Source organism: Silurus aristotelis, assembly GCF_946808225.1.
Source record: "Silurus aristotelis genome assembly, chromosome: 9".
In the NCBI taxonomy this organism is placed as follows: domain Eukaryota; kingdom Metazoa; phylum Chordata; class Actinopteri; order Siluriformes; family Siluridae; genus Silurus; species Silurus aristotelis.
The window spans coordinates 20,430,018-20,448,303 of NC_139582.1; the positions used below are offsets into that span (position 1 = coordinate 20,430,018).

Below are 18,286 nucleotides of genomic sequence, written 5' to 3' on the forward strand. Positions count from 1 at the left end.
CTCTGATTAAAAAAATAAGTCAAGACTTAGTGGCTGTCAGACAACTGCAGCTGGAAAAAAAGGCTTTTTTCATACAAAGGCTTTGCTTTCATCTTGTACTTTTGTTTTGTATTTTTTATTTCATGTCCTGGGCAGGCTGCTTTGCAGAATGTCCAGCAAGGACCGCCACATTGAGTCGAACTGCCCATCGTACATCAAGACGGAACCCTCTAGCCCAGCCTCGCTGACCGACAGCGTCAACCACCACAGCCCCGGAGGCTCCTCCGATGCCAGCGGCAGCTACAGTTCTGCAATGAACGGCCACCAGAACGGTTTGGACTCGCCCACGCTGTATGGCCCGGGAGGCACGCTGGGGCCCAATGGCACCGGCGCCAAGCGTTACGAAGACTGCTCAAGCACCATCGGAGAAGATTCGCAGATCAAGTGCGAATACATGCTCAACTCCATGCCCAAGCGCCTGTGCCTGGTGTGCGGCGACATCGCGTCGGGGTACCACTATGGCGTCGCCTCGTGCGAAGCCTGCAAGGCCTTCTTCAAGAGAACCATTCAAGGTTGGTTTTCGTTTAATCTTTTCTCTGCCATTTGTTCTTTTTAAACTGGGTTTTAGCCTAAATAAAGTTTGGGGCAAAGGTTGTATAGGGAAAAGGGGAGTCATCTATTTGAAGAAGATACAGTCACATTAGAAGAAGGAGAGTTTTTATGGTATAGTGAGGCATCTTAGCACCACAAGCAGCGATCCATCAGTCCAGTGGAAAACATAAGTGGATGAGCACTTGGGGCAGATATTGTGCTTGGCCCAAATATGAGCCAGACCCTCTGATGCTGGGAATTTGACATATTGGTATGTTTCATCCCATTAGCCAATGAAACACTCCAGACCCGCTTCATCCAGCTGGGTGTTTATTGACTTCCAGGCTGGCTGGTTTTTTAGAGAGGGTGGTGGATTTGGAGGTGGTGGTGGTGGTGGTGGTGTTAGTGGGGATGAGAGGGGTGAGTGGTCCAAAAGTAGGCTGGGGGTTGATGGGTGGCGATGGAGTGATGGCATGGCCACTGTGACCACTCTGCGCCTCTGGCAGCTGGTGTAAAGGTGGCACCTCTCCAATGCCAGCTGACAACCTGTATCTATCACTTCCCAAATGAGCCACTCAAGGCTGAGAGAGAGAGAGAGAAAGAGAGAGAGACAGAGAAAGCTGTGGCAAGTGTTGGCCTTTGTACTCATGAAGACTTCTTTCTCAATTCTATCCTCGTACACAGCCATGGGAGAAACACTGGCATATGGTCACTCTAGGGACACTGTTTGGACAGCGACAAACTCGATTGACATTTTTCTTGCCTAAATTGATAAATGATGGGAATGCGGCAAGTGCAGCAAGTGCGCCGAGTGCTACGAGCAGGACGGGATGCTAACAAAGTTGAAACTTTTCCACCCAGCTTGAATGATCGACAGTGGACACAGTGGATGTCGTGCTAATGGACTGCCACTAGCAAACCGTGTTGTTGCGTTTTAGCAGCTCTTGGCTCTCTGGAAAGGGCCCAAAACAGACACATACACATTGGCTTATGACAATACTGATATCAAGGACACAACTCATTTCCGATACTCCAGGTCGACAATAAAAATGGGTCGTTCACTATTCGTTCATACTGAACGAGCCTTTAATATGACAAAAATCTCTGTAGGTTATGTACAGGAAACAGAATTGAGTTTACATACCTTTTGCCTCTTTTAGTCCGAGTCGTTCGTTCTTTTATTATGTGACTCCTATATACACTATGCAGTGCACAGGAAACAGAATTGACTAGTTTATCCCATAAGTCCTCTGGTCCTCTGATTAAAGTACTAAAGAAACAAAATAAACTAAAAAAAGAATCCATATCACTATTCGACAAAAAATAAACAAAATTCCTTTAACAAACAACATTATTGTACAACTCAATTTCTGAAATGTACACTATGACCCCTTCATCCACACACACACACACACATATACACACATATGCAACCACATGTACGTTTCATCGTGGGCTAAATCTGAAGTTCCTAATGGGACCTGGTGATTACCTGACTAATGAGTATTGGACCATAGTCTAATGGACACGCATACTTTAAATACTGTTTCCTGTTAAATTAGCAGTCTTGAGCGCTCGCTGCTCTCGCTCGCCGCTAATGTGCTTTTTAATGAGGAAACATCGGTTCACAGAAGAGAAGTCAATACAAATCAGTGTTTACAGAGTCTGATTAACTCTGAAATATTTCATCAGTGAGAAGGTCCCAGGCGGGACACATGTTAATTACGTGTGAGGTTGAGAATGTGTGTGTGTGTATCTGGGTGTGCTGGAGACTTTAATAATAATAATGTAATATTCATACAATATATGCTGTAATATATTGGGAATTCTATTGTTCAGAAATTGTCCCAGATGTTAAAAAACACCAACCTGTTATTATTATTATTCAATATTTTATTATTTCATAAGAACATGATGCTTGAGTAAAGCTGTGCTGCAAACTGATCAATATGTGTTTCAGCTGTCTATAATCCTCCATATCACACAATCCACAATGAGGAATATGGAAATATTCAGCATCTTTGGAACCTATAATGTTTCTCTGTAGAATTAATTTACAATGTTGGGAAGTGTTGCGATGTTCCTATCGCTACCATAATATTCATGAGGATCCTTTATCAGTCTGATATAATCCATGAAGACCTGAATGAGCTAGATTAGCTGGATGATGGATGCTAGCTGTTCCAAGATGGCAGGATTTTCATTCATGCTCTCTTTCTTTTGTTCTCTTCTTTTTCTATTTATGCTCATAGGCAACATTGAGTACAGCTGTCCGGCCACCAATGAGTGCGAGATCACCAAGCGCAGGCGGAAGTCCTGCCAGGCTTGCCGCTTCATGAAGTGTCTGACTGTCGGGATGATGCGGGAAGGTAAGAGATTTTTTTTTAAAGGCGGTAAAAAAAATTATCGGCAAGCAATAAGAAAGGAAATAAAATTGTTCTTGTAAATGAGAGATGGAACAAAAAAAAAAAAGCATTATGACGGCAGCTTTGAAAGAAAGAAAAGGCAGAAGGAAGGAAGGAAGGGAAGGGGGAAGAAGGAAGGAAGGAAGGAAGGAAGGAAGGAAGGAAGGAAGGAAGGAAGGAAGGAAGGAAGGAAGGAAGGAACACACAAACCAACGAATAAACAAAGAAAGGAAAAATGAAGGAAGGTAGGAAAGAAAGAAAGAAAGAAAGAAAGAAAGAAAGAAAGAAAGAAAGAAAGAAAGAAAGAAAGAAAGAAAGAAAGAAAGAAAGAAAGAAAGAAAGAAAGAAAGAAAAAAAGAAAGAAAGAATAGATTGGAAGGAAGGAAGGAAGGAAGGAAGGAAGGAAGGAAGGAAGGAAGGAAGGAAGGAAAGAAAAACCGATCGATCAAATAAACAAATGAACGAACGGACAAACTAACAAACAAACAAAGGAAAGAAGAAAGGAAGGACTGTGGAAAGGAAGGTAGGAAATAATTTGTAAAAGAAAGAAAGAAAGAAAGAAAGAAAGAAAGAGACAGACAGACAGACAGACAGACAGACAGCTTTAGGAGGGTCCAGGGTAGTTTGTTGTTAATATGAGATACAGGAGTTAACCTTTCAGACCCTTGAGAGAGGAACAAAAAAATAAAAGAAGTGGAGCAGGTTTAGGAGTCAAGGTTGAAAGTGAAACACCTCGCAGCATTATGCCCTTCAGGCCCACCTTGTCAGCCAGACGTTAGCTTTGGCCTTGGCCCCCCTTCAGCCCACTAACAAGCATGCGTCTTATTTAGCGAGCCAGCCTCCGAGGCATGTTCTTTAGAGCTCTACTGAGCAGACAAGCAGTTATTTGGAGCTAGTTGCTCTCCTTTGGAAACGCCGGCTAGGGCTTTGCCTGAAAAACGCACACACTCTGACGTTGCAAAGTCTATCACCTTCGTGCTAAAAAACTCTCCGCTGATACCTCGTGCCGCAACGCTCCATTTATCAGTGTAAGAAAAAGAAGAGTCTAGATATCACTCTCCGCTACAGCATGAGCTTCTCTCTTGTGCCTCGTGCTCCTAATGGACTGTGGGCTGAAAGATGATGATGAAAAACCATGAGTGGAAGGTTATGCTTCTGTCACTCACAACGCAGGACTTCTTCAGGTGTGTGAAGGTGCTGACAGGACTCGTAGTCTCATTGTGGGGCTACGGGCATGCAAAAGAGAGAAAGAGAAAGCATTGTGTGTGTATTTGTGTGTGTGTCTGGTGGTGGGGGGGTGGATGGGTGAGAACATCCACTCTGTTTAAGTCCTGATCAGGTGGACTGCAACTTATGCAAAGGGACACAGACACACATGCAGGCCTGCAGCAAGCTTTCCTCACATAGACCTTAGCGGTCAGCTCGCATTATACCAAAACAACACAGTTGGAGAGTAACAGCAGGCCCCCACACACACACACACACAAAAACACCGACACTTACACACATACACAGCCCACAGGTCCATTCCGCAGGATGTGGGCATCTGTGTGCACATGTGCGCATTCCGATACACATTTGTCTCTGTACACATCATTTGAATGGTGGTTGGAAATGCATGCTCCTTTGTCAATGTTATACGTGTCGAAATGTTGCTCTTTCACATCCACACTCACACACACGAACACACACACAAACACGCACACAAACACGCACATGCAGCCTAAACAAATCTCATTCAGCGCTACTGTTGCCTTGTGCAGGCCGATTTGCCTACGCGACTGGTGCCGGTGACAGGTAGGTAATTGATACGTAGGGGCCCGTTTTCAGAAGGTTCTGAAGGATGTAGCTGCATGTTTGATATGGCACCTTCCCCCATGAGCTTGCAGACAAATAGCCGCCTTTTGTTCGCGCTCCTAGCCGCCTATATGCACATATATCAAAAATGGCACGTGATGGCACAGCCATTTGTTTAAAAGTGCTTGAATTTAATACTGAGGTCTCTTCTTACACACGAATACGGGTCATTTGTGCAATTGATTCATTGTTTTAGAAAAAATAAGTTTTCATGAGAGAAAAAAGACAATTCGCCCTCACAGATGTTTGGTTAAATATCTGTTCTAGTCCGGAACGCCTGTTTTTTTAGTCACTTCGTTGTTTGTTTGGCCTTTAGAGTTAACAAATATACAAAAAATAGCATGTTTGCTTTGAGTAGTGTAGAGGGTAGATGTCATCTCAGAAGTCGCTAATTATGGGTGGCTACCTGTGGTGACTCGACGTGTCTCATTGTGGTTGTAGAGATGAAGGAATATATGGAATGCCTGCCGTAGGGGAAAGATGAGTCTGAAATGAGCTCTGTCACTCCCAGGGGAAGATGTAAAGATGGGGGGAGGACCATTAATCCAGATCAAACAGGACTGCTCACATAGGGATCCCTCACGCAGTACTTTAGCTAACCGAAGAAACAAAACACATTTGTTTGCAGACAAGCATTTACACAACTAGACATCAACCTATACACAGCCCTACTTTCTACCTTGACAGGAATTGCTGCCTGACTACCTCTCAGTCTGACCCTGGGGGGGCTAGCCACCTGCTGTGCAGCTACCTCCAGCCACCCAGCTGTAAAATTACATCCACGGGTGCACCGAGAAGCCGAGACATGCCTGAGAGCCTTGGAAAGAACTGTCGCCTCCCTGCTATATGCTAGTGCTAAGCCATGATGCTAATGAGCAAGCCGCGGTGGACAGCTATTGAGCGGAACGGCAAGCGCTTAGAGAGGTTGTCGCCCCGACAAGCTCGAAATATCTTACTCTTTCAAACAGAGAACGCAGGCAGCAACATTGACAAAAGACTAACACGCACAGCATGCGAGCAAAAAAAAAAAAACATTTATGACTGCGCACAAGCGTAGCGGGATCCCCAGGGGGGTACAGCTGAAGGGCCGACTCTCCCTCTAGAATAGGAAAGCCGATGCTTATGATGCATCCTTCATGTCCGCACCTACAGATGGATGTGTTCCACCAAAGAAAGCTTAATCTATCCCTTTTTCTCTCACTCTCCCTTTACATCGCTCGCTTTCTGAATAATGCGCCTCGCCTGCAACTACACTTCTTAAACTGCGAACACGGTACCACCACCACTACTACCGCACACTTGCCTGGATATTCCTGTGCATTTCTCAAAAGCCGCTAACTTGCGTTCATTTATCACTCCCCTCTTGGGAAAACACTACATTCTTCATGATATAGAACCGACATTACCTCCCTCGTCTCTTGCTATCTTTTTTTTCTCTTTTGCTCTCTCGTTCTCTCGCTCGCTCTCACTGTTGCATGCAAACACACCTTTCCATTCCCAGCAGGGAAAGAAAAAGCGGATGAGTCTCAGCCTGGCAGTGATGGGATGCACCTTGCCGAATATGTAACACCTAATTCCTGCAGAAGGCAATTAGAGACTCATCCAATTATTTGACCATGTTGTAGCAAGTCGCTGTCCTAATGAACGCCTCGGTTTGGGAGTCTGACAGCACCGGTTCTTTCTTCTAGACCTTCTCTCTGGGGAGGCGGTCTGCCGAGGAAGCAAAGCAGTCAGACTGGGCTTTATATATGAATGAGGCTATGGCTGTGTACACACAGCCTGTGCGAGAGAGAGAAAGAGACATTATCACATACTGGGACACTATAGTCCTTTTCAAGGGACAGTATCATTCTGCAGGGTTCACACAGATGATTATTTATTACAGTATCAGCTGGTCATCTGCTTTTGTAATGCATCATGCCTTCATTTGATCTGCCACTTGTTAACACCTCATGGGTCAGGCTTTCGTTTAGAGGTACATTTGTTGTGGTTGTGCTCTTTAGTTGTAGAAATAAACGTGTCTCATGGGTATTTACTGCGGTTCACTGGTTTCCTCTGAAATGTTTGGTGTGAACATTGCCCAGTAAGGAATAAGTGTCCCATTCTGGCTTGCATTCCCACAATGAGGGCAATGCTAACAGGTTTGGGTTTGATTCCACTTTGACTCACTGAATGAATATATGCTGTATGCCCAAATTTCAAATGTAGTTCCACTATGCTTTTTCTGTTAGATTCTAGGGTGTGGTTGTGGTGGATTTGCCTGTTCAACAACAAACCCCCCAGAGCTGTGGCTATTAATGAGGATAGACATTGATGTTGGGTAAGTTCTAATTTCCTCCAAAGGTGTTCGGTGAAGTTCCCCTTGCAAACTCTCCTGTACACCCTGGATTTTTAATTCTAGCAAAGACCAATTGTTAATTTTGCAGAATACTATTGCAAATTGTAAATGTAAGTTTGTGCTTCTAACTTGACCGATTGACCGGTACCCACATATGAATTTTCCACATAATGCATGCAAAATATTGTTCTTTGGAATGGTGGTCTTTTCATGTCCAATTAGTACTACCCTCTCTGTCAAGGCAACGCCTTCAAGAGTTCACACAGAGAAACCAGATGAAAGTCTAATCTCACTTTAGATTAGTTTATTTTTCAGATCTATTACTTGAAATTGCTTCACAAGGCATTGTCAACAATTTGGGCCTTGCTAGGTGCCAGAAAATAAGACAGCTCAGTCAAAAGGGCCAGGATTAAGATCGTGTTTTTAGATTCGTTCGCCTGAAACCTTTATTACTCTCCACATCTCTGTGGTACAAAGTGCTTAGATCTAATGGCGATGACTTAAGCTGTCACACTTAAGTCATCCCAGGTGTCTCTTGGAGGGAGAGTTTTGTGTCAGGGAGGGGCGTGTGAGGGACAGAGAGACAAACCTGTCTCATCACGAGTCCCACAGAGTGCCTCTGTCTCACCTTCACCCTCTTCTTCTTCCGTTTTTGTGTTCCCACACTGTCTCTTGCTGTATCTCGCTGTCTCGTACTCTCACTTATGCTCCTACACTGTTTTCCTTCCACCGCTGACTGTCTACCGCTCTCGTGCTCTTCTCTCCCTCTGATGGGGGCATAAATCATTGTGCTGTCAGCAGCAATGCTTGCTAGATTATGCAATGCCGCTACTCAATTCATTTAGAGCCTGAAGAGAGGACCCGTGTGAGACCACCATCCACCCAGCACACTTCCCCACCTCTGCTTCCCCAAAATAGAGAGTGTCTGTCTTAAAGAGGGCTCTCTGGGGAATGATATCATTATGCAGTCATTCTATCTCTTTTCCTTTCTTTCGCCCTCTCTCTGTCTCTCACACACCCCCTCTTCCTTGCTCTAGTTTGTCCTACTTTTATTCCTTGTATTCCAGCTCTTCTTCTGACTACATTTCTACCTTTTTGTTTAGCCTTTTTTCCCCATCATTTTGTTATCTTTTCGAATCCACAGTTTCTCGCTTCTCGTTAAGCTCCCAAAATAGAGATAGTTTTTTGTTTTTTTGAAGACCGCAAATGCAAATTACCCAATCTATAGACCCGTGGCTACACAGCATCCCTCATGTATCACAGCATACCCTCTGTACACATTCTATGTATACTTCATAATGTTTATGCTTTAACCTGATCCTCAACCTGAAATTGAAGTATTCACAGATGATGTCTTTTTGCTATTGATTTTTCTTAATTGAAAAATCAGCCTTTTGCATTTTAAAGATCTAAGAAAGCAGATCTTCTCCACTCTTTCCACTCTTTCCGCAAATTCCTGTTCACCTGCCAAGTATGTTCCAATGATCAGACAGTTGGCAGTTAAAGAAGGCAAAGGTTAGAATGCACTTCCTTTGAGACACACAAAGCCAATAATCTGCATCTTTTTTAAATTGCTGTTCATACAGTGTCATGCACACAGAACATAATGTACTGTTGCAAATCTTATATCTTACATTTTCATTTGTGGTAGACGCCCTTATCCCTAAACTAAAGCATATTACATTAATCTCAATCATACAACTGAGGAGATATGGAGTTAAGGGCATTTTTTAGGGGGCAAAAAGAGGCAGGGTGGTGTGCTGTGTTTTTGACTCATTTTCCAGTCCAATGTCTTAACCACTAAGCTGCCACCTTCCTTTGTGCATATGGTAGAAAAGCAATATCTGCCATATCCACATGCAGTTTCTCAACAGGTGGCAAGTGTCACCAGAAGATATAAAAAAGTATCTTGCATTTACCATTGCAATACCATTGTCTTCCTAAAGCTTGAACATCTAATAGAAAGGCATAATTTCCTAGAAACCACTCATAATCGTTTGGTTCATTGATCGTGTTCCATAGGGTCATAGACATAGCAAGGAGATATCTTCCTTCCAATGGTCTCAGCAGACCACAGTAAATGCATGCAGTGTGGTGTATGCATAAAAAAAACCCTCCTTGCAGACGTTGCCTTGCTTTCCTCCCTGAAAAATGGGCATGCTTATAGGATGCCAACATTTAACCCTTGCACATCTTTCTCTTGTGTATAAGTATCACTGTTGGACAGGTGTAGTTGCTTGGTTGCCTGTCTGTCATTACAATGCAACGGTACATACGCAACATCAGCAAACAAGACGTGACCTGTGTCGTACCTCATGCTTTGCACAATCCAGGTTCACCCTGCCTGATTTGCCTATGCTAGTCACCTTCTTCTGTTTTGTTTTGGTAATTTGTGAGCAATTTTCTTACTGGGCTTCACTTGGGCATGAAGGTACTAGCCAGACAAGGCTCTCCTACATGTCCAGTTCTGCACTGCTGCCCACAGACGCCAACTCTTTGCATAGTGGGGGCCCACGCTGGGTCCCACAGACTGCACTTTTCCAGCTGGATGGGCTGATTTGGTTGCAAGGGGGGCGCGGTGGTGCTTTTGGCAGTGGGCAGCCCGTGTAAACAGCTGGCGCCCGAAGCCTTGTCCCTATTCCTCTGCGTCCAGATCGTCACTGACGACCACTACATGACCTGATTGCAGCCTTCTGCTGCGTGGTGGAGCCCAAAAAGTGCTTGCCTTCTGTTCGACTTATCTTCCCGCAAAACCGTTTCGTAGCCGATATCTGCGCAAATAATCTCACACGTGCACATACACACACACAATCTCTTTATGCACATGATATCATCACACACCTCATCAATCTTTGTATGGACCACAGTGACTGAGGAAAAGATGGCAGATGTGAAAGGCAAAGGAGGAAGTTGGAGTGGCAAGCTGCTCTAGCAGAGGCCCTGGGGGGGTGGAGGGCTGTGCAGGCTAAATTTGGCTCAGTACGGACCTGCTGGTTTTGAGAGGCTAGATAATAGCAATCTGGGAATGGCAGGGGCTGGCAGGCAAACATGCGGCACAGAGGCACAGCATTCCTGCAGTTAAGACAAAGCATATACAGGACATAGTATTGAAATTGACCATAAGTGATTACAATATGTATATATTTCAAATGATCAACACACTGGCACATATTGCATTATTAGCAATATTAATCTACTCTGTGCCTACTCTACATTTTTATGTTAAATTTTCCCTCATAGGCATGCAAACCAAACCCTACCAATTTGACGTTAAATAGGTCACGAGCATTGAACAACCAAGTGTAATAAATGCATTTCTATTTGGAGTTGCTTCTCCATAAGGCACATCATTGGGCACCTGCTAATTTCTCATCCGAAAATAGTATCGTAACGTGTTAAATTGGTTACAGGGCATTCATCTATCAGCTAGGCCCTCTGATAATTCAGCGTCTGACGCACAATATCTATTTTCTCATGTTCTACTTTTACTGTAAACAGATAACTCTTGCTTTAATGGAATATATATAATTGTTTAAAAAAAATTTTGTGGGGGGGACCTATCCAGTGCAGTAAAACTAGACACGCAATTTTATACCGTACACAAAAGTCCTAATAACTACAGTAACTGCACCATGACCCATATCACACTTCCATTTACATTTCTGCCATCTGGCAGACACCCTTATCTAAAGCGACTTACATTGAGCAGTTAAGGGCCTTGATTAAGGGCCCCAGGAGTGGCAGCTTGCTGGTGCTGGGATTCTGACTCACAACCTACTGTTTAAAAGTCTAATGTCTTATTGACTGTGCTTCCACTTCCCCTTAACACACACACACAATGCACATTTGCCTTTAAGCTCAAAAGGCATCTACAGTCTAGAGGCTGACTGACAGGTCAAGGTTCCTTTAAAGGCAGAATTAGAATAGTGATTTCATCTGGTCATACTCTCATCAGTCTGCACCCCCAACATACACACACACAGTAAAGACCTAAAGAAGATGAACTACACAGTGGTGGTTAAATTATACAAAGCTATTTATCTGGATTTCACAGTTCATCATGCCTTCTTCATTGATGTAATTACCCCGAGACTGTTATAAATGAATATTAACGCCTGTCTGTTGCGAAGGACATTTACCCTTTAAATCATTCCAATGGTGTGTGCGTGTGTGTGTGTGGTTGCCATGCTTTCTGCTGAGCCCAAGCAAAATCATTTCCTGGGCACAAATACTTGCACATTACCAGAAATGCCTGCCCAAGCCCAAGCTCATTTGCGCCAACATCTTTCATTCATTCTTATTAATATTATCACAGAAAATATATTTCTTTAAGGTCAGGAATCTAAACAGGGCTAGCGCGTGAAGACTGAGTCGTAAATAAAGTGCAATTGTGATCAGGCAGAAAGCGGTGTAGTGGAATAAAAGCCATAAAAGGTTAAGCAAACACACAGGGGCACAGAACGAGAGTAATTACCCACTTTTCTCCAACAGCCATGCCTGTAGGAGCCTGCAGGTATACCTCTTGTAACCCCATCATCCTTCGACCTGCTTCATATTAACCAAAGTGGCCCACCCCCTAGCACAAGCACACTCTTCTCACCACCCCCCTTTTTGCTGTCTCGTCGCCCCTCTCATAGAATCACCCTCCATTAGCCAGAGAGCCGGCGTACCTTCACCCAACTGCCTGCTAGCACTGTACTTGCTGTTCCAAAGCCTACGCCATTACCAATTTCCCAAATCCTGATAGACTATTACCTGCCACAAAAAGCCATGTCACTGCTGGCTGCTAAAATATATTTATATACCTTTTTTAATTTGTGGAAACTTTTCTCAAAAGTTTGGTACACGAGACAGAACCAGAGTTTCCACAACCTGTAAAAATGTGTAAGTCGTAGTGTTGGTTAACACTAAAACACACACATGCATTCCAGTATACACACACTGAATGACCAGTCATGTGCCTGTCTCTGGTATCACTCAAGCCATGGTTGGAGGTGTGCTGGCATTGTTAGGATTGTGTACATATGTGTGTTTGTGTTCATCGAGGCATCACAGGCATACAGATCAGTAAGTAGCTAATAGATCATTCAAAAAAATCCTCAAGAAGGTCATAAAATCTCCTTTCAAGGTTGTTGGCTCCCCACTTAGATACTAAAAACACCTTACACTGGCATGATGTGTGTGTGTGTGTGTGTGTGTGTGTGTGTGTGTGAGAGAGAGAGAGAGACAGGAACGAAGGTGTTTGAGGATAAACTAGTAGTGAAACTACAAACAACATTAGCCTCCAAAAAATTAGGTCACGCCAGCTGATTAGCACCATGCTAATTATATTAATGGTGCATTGATGATTTTGTGTAAATTCCAATTGTTGCCACTCCTCGCCACACACTACTAGCTTTATAGGTCCCTGCTTTACAAAGCCTAAAAAAAGAGGGAAGATGGAGAGCGGATAAAACAGAGAGAGAGAGAGAGAGAGAGAGAGAGAGAGAGAGAGAGAGAGAGAGAGAGAGAGAGAGAGAAAGTAGACGTTGCATCAGCCCTCAATTGCATTGTACTTTGACGGATTGTGGGCTCGCTTCGCAGGGGCAGCACCATCTCATTTGTCGCTGTTTGATGGGGAAGTGTGTCTAGAGGAGGTGAATGCTCTCCATCTCCCCTGTAATCAAATGGCCAAGGGGACAAGCCAACATTCAAGCATAGCACACACTTTACAGATCCAGCCTCCGCCCATCCAGTGCCAGGTCCAATCACAGTTTGAAGCACTTCCCTCTGAGGCCACGCTGCTGCCTGCTGCTTTTAACACCTCGTTGTCTCTTGGTGTTTGATTTTTAAACCCAAGACATAGCATGGACTGCACTGTAAAGACAGGGTTATGTCTTGAGTCTGAACTGAAATAACTATAGCGACACAACACTGTACCCCGACCAGGCATAACATCATGACGAGTGCAGTGAATACCACTGATTATCTCTTCATCATGGCACCTGTGTGTTATATTAGGCAGCAAGTGAACATTTTGTCCTCTAAGTTGACGTGTTAGAAACAGGAAAAATGGCCAAGCGTAAGGATTTGAGCGAGTTTGGGAAAATTGGGACGGCTAGACGTCTGGGTCAGAGCATCTCCAAAACTGCAGCTCTTATGGGGTGTTTCCAGTCTGCAAAGGTCAGAATCTATCAAAAGTGCTCCAAGGAAGGAACAGTGGTGAACCAGCAACAAGGTCATGGACGGTCAAGGCACATTGATGCAGGTGTGGAGCGAAGGCTGGTCTGTGTGGTCTGATCCAACAGACGAGCTCCTGTAGCTCAAACTGCTGAAGAAGTTCATGCTGTTAATGCTCGACAGGTCAGGACTGATTTGGCAGCAAAAAGGAGACCAACACAATATTAGGCAGGTGGTCATAATGTAATGCCCGATCGGTGGCCATAATCGTGCTAATTGAGGACTCTATCCAAGAACTTGAAGCTTGGACCCCTAATAAGAGCATTATTTAAAATCCGTATTAATCTCCTCCCTCAAGTGAAACAATGGTCTTTTTGCATTGTTGAAACCTATCGTCCTGGCAATCAGTCACCTATAATTCGCGATAAGAGAGCTCTTGTATTATTGAGTTGACAATTGGGAGGCTCTGTCGCTCCAAAGATAACACCTCGACTGCTCAAGGCAGAGAGGAAGTAGGGAGCCATCCACAGCTCGCCTCGTATAACTGCCTCAATTACCATAAAAACCATTGGTGTAGCCCAGGCAGCAAGAACATCCAGGCATATATACTGTATGTGTGTGTGTGTTTGGAGGGAGAAGCCCATAAGATAGAGCCATGTTTCCAATTATGAATCCTAACATTTCAATCATTCGCTTGTCATTCCATCACGGCTCAGCGGCGCCCTTAAAAATTTCAGCGGCCTGTTCTGATTGGACTACGGATTGAAGAATGGCGCTTCATAAAAAACGGCCCGCTACGCCTCAAGGTCTCATAACGACAACGCTGAGCCAGGGACCGAGGATGTTTTCAGTGTGTGTGTATGTGTGTGTGTGTGTGTGTGTGTGTGTGTGTGTGTGTGTGTGTGTGTGTGTGTGTGTGTGTGTGTGTGTGTGCTGGGGCAGCAATGAGCCCGGAAAGATTCCAGCCCCCAGATTCCAGCGTGTGGACGTGTTGCTTTGCTCTTCATCTGATTATCAGCTTTGTTTATTTCCTCCCATGATAAAAGCATGCGTCCATCAATTTCTCTTCAACATCAATACCTCAGTGTCCACTACGGACGATCCGGGGGGCTGCTGGAAGCCGAGGAAATCCAATGGTGATCCTATAAAACTCCATCCAGATATCGGTTCTCAGCGATGTCCATGCGCTTTCGAAATGATCGCCGTTCATCACTTTGTCTATTAAGCCGCTTGGGCATTTGACAGCTTGCCATCGACGCCCCCGATGAGAAGCCGAAGAGCAGCCGGCGGTGGAGTGTGTGTGTGTGTGCCAAAGTATCACACCAAATTTGTCAACATCAGTCAGTCCAGTATTACCATATGAGGCAGGAACCAGTAAACATTCAAGACAATTTTTATTTTTAATGTGTGTGTGTGTATAGGTGTAGCCTATAGGGTATTTATTTTCCTCCTTCAAAAAAAAGGAGACATAGAGGTCACAGACAAGACCTTGACATAATAATTAAAGAAAGACGATAACTCTGTAACTCTCCAGGGATTTTCAAACCAACACAATGAGCATTTTCTCACCCACTTCGCTGTCCTATTCGCATTTCCTATCCGGCTGTATTGTAGCCGCTCGGCCTCTATGGACCAAAGCGGCGTGAGCCTGGACACATTTCCTTTATCCTGCTCACCGTTCATCTATTAATATGTGAAGGCTCATTTGTTAAGCGGGACGGTCTCTTTTTCTTATTGTAGCCCCTCCTTTTCCTCCGTTTTTTTCCGCTGCGCTTTGGAAGTATAATTTTCAATTTTTAATTTGCTTCATTTAGATTAAAATCATTAATCAGGACAGAAAGTGAGTTCATTTTCAAGGAAAATAAATGAGCTTGTACAAATGAGTCTTTATTAAGGTGTGTGTGTGTTGGGGGGAGTTTGTGCATGTGTAAGAGTGTGTAGGGTATGGTGTGGTTTAGAGGAGGATTCAGGTAATCAAGACCCCCGGTGCTATCGTTTTCGAAAAGTGGGGAGGGAGAAAGAGACACTGAAAGATAAATGATACTCAAAGAGGGGTGTGTTGAGAACGCGAGGCGGAAGAAACCGGAACGCTGTTCGGTGTTCTGTTTTTGAACCGCATGAAGATATGTATTATTATTAATAGGATTATAACCCGTAATCCATCATCAAGGGCTTTTCTTTCTTTTTTTTTTTCTTTTTTAAGGAAATTACTCAAAGGGGGGGGCTATACTCTTGTAGTGTAACACACTCAGAGGAAACTTGCCCTCTTCTCGCATACCTGATGACAAAACATCCATGACTGGCTAATGCCACTGTGACTGACCAGGGAAAAAGCCATAGATGGACATTTATTTTATTCAGTACCATTTCATATGAATAGAAAAAAAATCTAATTAAATGTAGAAAAATTTTTTTTTTGGGTGGTATCGATTAGTTTTAAAGCCACCTTGGGTTTGAAAAACCCGATAGGATCCACTACACTGAAGGATGAACTCGGCTAAAATCAGGGCCTCATGCAGTTCGACTGGTGAACAGAGTTGATATTAATGGCATTTGAATCCAGAGTGACTTACAACTGAGCAGTCAAGAGCCTCTCCAAAGGGCCTAGCATTGGGATTTGAACTTATAACCCTCTGAGCCAAAGTTCAATGTCTTAACCACTGAGCTACAACCTATCTGACCCAGAGTTCGGAGAACGTCACAGACAAGTTGATCGCTTTATAAATTTATACGACGTGTTACATGAATATGTAAAGAATTCCTCATGGATTTGGGGTTGAGCTGAACCGAGCTGTTAGTTGAAAGGGCCTGAAACACACACAATCGCACGGTGAACTCGGCTTATTAGGCAACCCAGTCACGTCTGTTTACTCGCCGGTGGTCAGCACATTTCTCAGGATGCAAATCCTCATCAAAGGCTAAGCCGAGCACGAGAGAAAATCTTTCGGCGGAACAGGAGAGCAACCCGAAGCAACCCGGCGTCCTGTGTGTGTGTGTGTGTGTGTGTGTGTGTGTGTGTGTGTGTGTGTGTGTGTGTGTGTGTGTGTGTGTGTGTGTGTGAATTGTGTGTCTTGAAAAGCCTGCAGATATGCGTAAGCAGGACTCGCAAAGATAAATGCTGTCAATATTTGCCTCTGTGTGTAATTAAGTTAAGAATGAAGGAGTGGACTGATTGTGTTTGAGGAAGCAGAGGAGAATTGAACAGCTTCCTAAAAAAATGATATGCATCAAGGGTGTGAGTGCAGCTGAGAAGATGCGCGTTACATTTGTCTGACACAGGGAATAAATCTTCCCAATATTACAGAGGAAACCGAGACCACCATGCGTCCCTCTCTCACTTCTCGTCTCTTTACCCGTCCCTTTCTTTGCCATTCTCGCTCCATGCGAAAATGTAATAACTCAGCAGACTCAGGGGATTTGGCAACCCACAGTCCAGTTGCTTGCCCATATTCATTTGTTCCTGGCCCATTTGCAACGGGAGGTGGAGGCTCTTGTGGGTCCGCAGCCACCGCTCCACTCATCCTCTCGGAAAGGGGGTTATCCCTGACTCGGCTCCGAGCCTCGGCTCTCACCTCGCGCTTTGTTTTCCTCTCAGCTGGAACGGCGCAGTTTCTGGGCCTAATAAAACCTCACCCAGTAAGCTGCACATCTGCGCAGTCAGCGAGCTCCGTGAATGGTTCTGTGAGAGGAAAAATTATAATTTAACTTCAAAGACTTGACAAAACATGCAGCGGGAATTTGACGCCGTAAAATCCAAGGACACGTTCAGAAATGTTCCTCATGACTTCTAAAGACTAATAATATTCGATTTGATAAGGTTTTATGTTTATTTGATTATTCATCAGTTTTCTAGGTTTGTTTAATGCTATAGAAATTGCTAGCTGTGTATACTAGATGCCCCTTTCCAGGTTCCTTTACTCATATCGTGGACACTGGTGTGTAGTCCACGGGGTCATCCCAGAAAGCCTTCCGCACTGTTTCCTTTTTATAGGGAAGCAGTAATCGAGCAGGCTTAACTCCTGGCTTGACTGAAATCCTTGCTAAGGCTATGGGTTTGTCTTTGTGTGTGCTTGTGTGTGTGTGCGTGTGTGTGTGTGTGTGTGTGTGTGTGTGTGTGTGTGTGTGTGTGTGTGTGTAGGAGTCTGTAAGATGTGTTTGCTTTGATTTCACATACCACCTAGCTACAACTTTGTTCAGAACGACAGATGAGTATAAATGGATAGAATAATGGAAAGACAGATGTGGTGAAGTTGAATGTAGCCGAGGCTATTTTAAGCCGGGGTGTAATGCAAGGCATGTACACACACACACACACACACACACACACACACACACACACACACACACACACACACAGGCTTGCATTCTGCCTGACCTGAGTATATGATTTTCTAATAATATATTTATAGAATATAATAATAATAATAATAATAATAATAATAATAATAATAATAGAATACAATAGAATAATTCTGTCGCAATAATTTCTTCACAATCTGAATTTTTTTTATAGATTTTTTATTATGATTTAGATTTTTGATTTGTATTATTAATTATATATTTTTTTTCTCCATTGACTTCACACCAGAATCTTATATACCACTCTAATAAATACACAGGATTCCTCATCTATCTCGAACCCACACACCGGTGTGTACGATGTTCGTCGCGATCCTGCATTGCCGCGTGCACCGAGAGAGGCTAATAATCTAATCAAGCCGCTGCGCCGCGAAACACTGTCTTATTTTATTGTTACTCATAAATATCCATTACCTCGTAATTTAGCACATAGCAACTCATTTATTCTATAGCCTCGGGCCTACACGCTATTTTAAATGTGGTTTCAAGGCCAATGTTTACTAGCTATAGCAGATCTAGTTATATTAAGGCAGACGATTGAAATGAGGCCGAAGGAAAATTCTATTTAATCCGTACGGTGGTCTGGTGAAAGTTGTTT

At 43.8% G+C, this 18,286-nt stretch overlaps 1 protein-coding gene across 4 annotated transcripts in view; it reads left to right on the forward strand.

Annotated features, from left to right (window-relative positions):
* esrrga (estrogen-related receptor gamma a) overlaps nucleotides 1-18,286 on the forward strand; it is a 136,864-nt gene that overhangs the window by 89,994 nt on the left and 28,584 nt on the right. For all 4 annotated transcript variants that reach the window (XM_083550491.1, XM_083550490.1, XM_083550488.1 and 1 more), the window contains exons 3-4: nucleotides 136-551; nucleotides 2,823-2,939. In XM_083550491.1, the coding sequence (XP_083406617.1) occupies nucleotides 136-551; nucleotides 2,823-2,939 (533 nt within the window). The remainder of the gene's footprint in view (nucleotides 1-135; nucleotides 552-2,822; nucleotides 2,940-18,286) is intronic.